This window comes from Bactrocera tryoni, unplaced genomic scaffold, assembly GCF_016617805.1.
Source record: "Bactrocera tryoni isolate S06 unplaced genomic scaffold, CSIRO_BtryS06_freeze2 ctg7180000198765_QRY, whole genome shotgun sequence".
Taxonomy (NCBI): Eukaryota; Metazoa; Arthropoda; class Insecta; order Diptera; family Tephritidae; genus Bactrocera; species Bactrocera tryoni.
In genome coordinates this window covers 1-3,193 of record NW_024394248.1, presented here as the reverse complement: position 1 = coordinate 3,193, position 3,193 = coordinate 1, and the positions used below count along the sequence as shown (strand labels likewise).

At 35.2% G+C, this 3,193-nt stretch overlaps 1 protein-coding gene across 1 annotated transcript; it reads right to left on the bottom strand.

Annotated features, from left to right (window-relative positions):
- Positions 1–1,760: 1,760 nt before the first annotated feature.
- On the bottom strand, positions 1,761–3,187 carry LOC120779345 (adenylyl cyclase 78C-like). Its single transcript, XM_040111543.1, has 3 exons — positions 2,952–3,187; positions 2,484–2,725; positions 1,761–1,826 (listed from the first exon to the last, which is right to left on the bottom strand). The coding sequence occupies exons 1-3, from the start codon at positions 3,013–3,015 to the stop codon at positions 1,761–1,763; spliced, it is 372 nt and encodes a 123-aa protein (XP_039967477.1). The 5' UTR covers positions 3,016–3,187.
- Positions 3,188–3,193: the final 6 nt, after the last annotated feature.

Below are 3,193 nucleotides of genomic sequence, written 5' to 3'. Positions count from 1 at the left end.
GCTTACCTTGTATATTCATCAGTATCCAAGTGAACAAAGCTGCCCACTGTAAATAGTTGTTGGCGAAGCATCTCCAAAATCCGAAACAACAAATGCCCACATTGGCAAGAATACAAACAAAAAGGCCAGGTAATTGCCGTAGTCAAATTCACTTCTCCATCGCTATAATATGTTATCGTGCTGCCAATGTTATTTTGCTAAATGAAAATAGACAAACATATAATTTTTAGACATTCTTGTCATGATGCTCCTGTCAAACAATAACAGCATGTCTATTTGCACGTTGTGTGCGTGTATTTACTTATACATATATACGCCTACATAAACATACATATGTACATATATGCGCAGATGTTCAGGAGCTTAGCCAAGTTAAAAAAAACTTCCATTCTCAGTCAGTCAATTTGTTGGCATTTCGTTTCCTGTTTCCTTCCTGGTGCCCGAAAACTTTCCGTTGATTGACAGTATTTTGACATTAATTTAGTTGTTATCAGCTTACTTACTTGCAATAAGATAACAGAAAAGCAATTACCTGTGTGGGTTACGTGATTCGGTGACACGTCGGTCCGAGTAAAAGTCTTTAATTACATTTGTTTGAAAGCTGAAGAACCATGTGCCCTAATGTCTATAGCTAATGGTTGTATAGCTCAGTACTATTAGTTTCTTCGAATATTCTTCGGCATTAATTATACTTAGTTTTCAAACAAAATTCACGCACCATTAAGTGCTCTGGTGATATTCACATTAGATTATAAGCTCCTATAAGGTGCTAATATGGATTTACTCATTCCCGGAAATATCGTGTTAAATTTGAAACCTTGTATTCTTTTACTATACGCGGAATAGGATCTCCTCCATTGTATCGCGCTTAGCTATTTTAATTTACAGTCCCCAAGCCTATGATACAAATATGGGCTATTAAGAAGTGATTGGTCACAAAGATCATGTGATATTACACCGTTAGACTTCTTCCTGTCTGAATATGCAAAGTCTAAAGTCTATGCGGACAATCCTGTTTCGATTCAGGTCTTGGAACAAAATATAACGCGAATCCTTCGCCAGTTACCAGTCAAAATACTGAAACGAGTCATCGAAAATTTTACATAACGAATGTACCTACCTCAAAAAATTAATCAAAAGAATGTTCTTTCGAAAGAGAATAAACATCATTAAATTTGAAGTTTGTGTGCTTTTTCTTTTCCTTCTTTGACGGAGGTTTCCAAGAGTTATTCATGCTTAGTTCAAGCGGAGTACTACAGTTAGCTGATATTTTATTGTAGATTTAATATCTCAAATTTATTTTTAAGTCTATAGAACTATTAATTAGTCTAAATCAGTCTAACCTTTTTTATATAAAATTTGCTAAATTTTTAACCATTTGGGATATAAAAGCCGTAATCAGGAAGCCATTCAAGTATACATAACCCTTGTGCTATAGTTCATTGTTTTTTATTCCTTCAGATTTGTATTGATGCTAAGTTTCACACCGCAATTTCAAATATCTGTGTATGTATTTATATTTATTTTACTGTTCATTTACGTCTTGTTCTTCCTGAGGACAAATACTTCTGTATGTATGTATTTATTTCAAAACTTTCAACTTCTATTAAGGGGGTATTCTGGTAGCATGAATTTCAGGTAATTTTTAAAGTGTCGTAAAAAAAGGCAATTAATATTTTTAGTATCCATTTTTTTATTACTTATTTTCTAATTTTAGAAGAGTACAGCAAAAAAATAAAAACTAAAAAAAGTACAAAATTTCAAAAATTATGAGCTGACGAAGTGTTCCACGTGACCTTACCCATGATTTCAACCCTCCTAGTTATCTGAAACCAAAAAAAAAAACAGATTATTAATCTAGAATTATGTCGCAATGGCCGGAACTACGGAAAAGTGGGAAAAATTTTTTTTCACAAAATGGCGACTGCCTGAAAAAAGTTTTTTGGATCACTTTTTATGACTATTTCGATTTTTTTAAAAATAATAAAATTAAAAATTTGGGGATGGGGCTAGTTTCACCCTAGACAAGCCTGTAAAGAAGACTCTATCAAACGTTCAAGTAAATCGGTCCAGTAGAACCTGAGAAATCGTGGGTATCGTTCCGAAAAAGCCACTTTTGAGAAAAATGCGTTTAAAGTTTCGCGTAAAGTCTTTTGTTCGGTTAGTTCCGGCCGAACCAGTTTGGATGCCGGGTCAGAAAAATGCCTATTTCTCCGAAAATAATTTGAATTTTGAAAAATCCTCTTGTACACATATTCTTGAATAGTTAAACTTTGAAAATATTAAAAAAACAAATTTAGATTTTTTTAAATTTCTAGACCAGAATACCCCCTTAAGAGAATATATAAAATGCTTTTAATAGGTCTACTTTTTTTTAAAAGCAATGGCCTTTTTATAAAATTATCAAAAAAAGTAAAAGATTACTCTCTCTAATTTAAGTAATACATGTAATAAATATTTTCGAAATACTTCTTCATACTCACCGCGTTGCTACTCTCTCTACTGAACCAAACAATTGCGAGCGTCACTTTAAGCATAATGTCAACCAGATTGACAATGATCAGTGACTTTTGACGCTGACGATACGTTAGATACAAACGCTCCAGTGAGTGTTGCTTGAATGAATTTGAATGAAGATGGACCTTAATAACATTGGCACTCTTGAAAGCAGCATAAGTTTGATTGTTAAGTGGCCGTGGCTCTGATATTGTCTTGCCTTCTTCGGCTTCACAATCGATTGACGTAAGCAGGATGTGAGAGAAATGACCGAAGTTGACCGGAAATTAAAGAATTTCAATTAAGTGCTTGCACGGCAAATTACACATTGCAATTAAAGTACATATGTGTAACATATAGGAAGATAAGCTTCGATTAAGTAGTTGCATTACAAGGCATTGCACTTATGGCAACGTGCAACCTTCTGGATGATCCAACTGTATTTATTATCTTACTATAACTGCTCGTATTGCCAAATATGCTGCAGCTTTCGGTGCGTCTTTTCGGTCCGAGCTTCATTCTCTACTCTACAATGCGAACGGACTGCACACGCAGCGGGGCGTTTTTAACAGCCCTCACGCGGTCAATGTCCCTTGTGGGTCGCTTCGAATTGAGAGCGGAGACTTTGGACGGTGTGGCGGAGGGGTAGGAGTTGACTGTACGTTGGTCGTCCACTGAATGTGCACCATCGCCAGGC